A 1407-nucleotide genomic window follows, 5' to 3' on the forward strand; every position below is an offset into this window, starting at 1 on the left:
TGTCCAATCGGAGTTTTCTGTTGCACGACTTCAACTACTTTTGAATGTACATGTTCCACCTAAACAAGTTCCTTCAAGAGGCTATTTTGCAGAAGCACCGTGGCTCCACTCGGCAAATAGCGCCGTCGATTGTAATTGGTTTAAAGAGATGCCAATAAACCAGAGTGCGTTTTTCTCCCATCCTGAATGCTGTGTGGACTAGCCAGACCCTACGCCGCAGTGCTGTGGAGGAAGGTCTGGCAATGCAAGCCCACACTTGGACCATCAAATGGCCACCACAGCCTGACCTGTCTCACATTCTGCCCTGTTATTCATGTCTTCCCCTTCTTCCCCTGTCTTTCATGTGTGTTCCCAGTGTGGATGAGGGAAAGTCCCTACCCATCCCCTATGTGTACGTCAACTCCTCTGGCTCAGTGAAGAACTACCGGCCCAAGCAGGTGGTACTGGCCTGCAGCCTGGAGATGTACGCCTTTCCATTTGACAAGCAGAACTGCAGCCTTACCTTTCGCAGCTGGCTTCACTCAGGTGTGTTTTCTGCTTTTTATGTAAAAGCCTTTCCCAGAGCTTTCAACTGTCTTCATTCAGACTGATCTCATGAAATTACATATGTATGACACACCGATTCGTATGCCATTACTGGCGTGTTATTAAGGCGCATACTCGATTTTTAACATTTTAACACAGGGAGGTTGGTTGGGGTGGTGGATGGGTAAAACACAGGGCTTTCACCCAGGAGATCGGGGATTGTGTCACATTTCCTTGTTCTTGTCGTTTTCTTTATTTTTCTAAAGCCAACCCCATTCTTCTTGTTCCTAAACCCAACCGTAGCTTTCTTCTCACGATAACACGGCAAGCGGCGTGTATGTCTACGCCTGCTGCATGCAGCGTAGACATACACGTGGATAATTCAAAATGCATAAAGATAACATGCCACTTGGCTAAAGAAAGTTGTGGTGTATATTTACGCAAAGTCTTGATGCCATGTTGTTTCATTAGTAGGGGTGGGAATTAACACCTCACGATTCGATTCCAATTCAGAGGCCGACGATTTGATTCTAAACCGATTATCGATGCATCTCGATTTCACGATTCTATGTGTAATTTGTTAAAATATACATACAAATCTGAGTTTGCTAATCATTTCCTAGACAATGCAGCCAGACAAAGCTTACATTTTGACAGATATTTGTTAAACAAAAGTTTTAATGAATTGTTTTGTCTAGTGAGGTTTTTATTGTGTAGTCATATATATACATATATATATATATGACTACACAATAAAAACCTCGCTAGAAATACTGTATATATATATATAGGACATTTTTGTCGTAGTTGTCCATTATTTCATCCTCTTTCAGTCACTCTTGAAGTTTGACTTGTCTGGAGACAGTCGCGATGCATCTAAGG

General features: G+C 42.7%; 1 protein-coding gene across 1 annotated transcript in view; it reads left to right on the plus strand.

Moving 5' to 3' along the window:
* The window catches only part of htr3b (5-hydroxytryptamine (serotonin) receptor 3B), a 10269-nt gene that overhangs the window by 3416 nt on the left and 5446 nt on the right, over window positions 1–1407 (plus strand). Inside the window, exon 5 of the mRNA XM_032533192.1 lies at window positions 356–525. Within this exon, the coding sequence (XP_032389083.1) occupies window positions 356–525 (170 nt within the window). The remainder of the gene's footprint in view (window positions 1–355; window positions 526–1407) is intronic.

This window comes from Etheostoma spectabile, chromosome 13 (assembly GCF_008692095.1).
Source record: "Etheostoma spectabile isolate EspeVRDwgs_2016 chromosome 13, UIUC_Espe_1.0, whole genome shotgun sequence".
Classification (NCBI taxonomy): domain Eukaryota; kingdom Metazoa; phylum Chordata; class Actinopteri; order Perciformes; family Percidae; genus Etheostoma; species Etheostoma spectabile.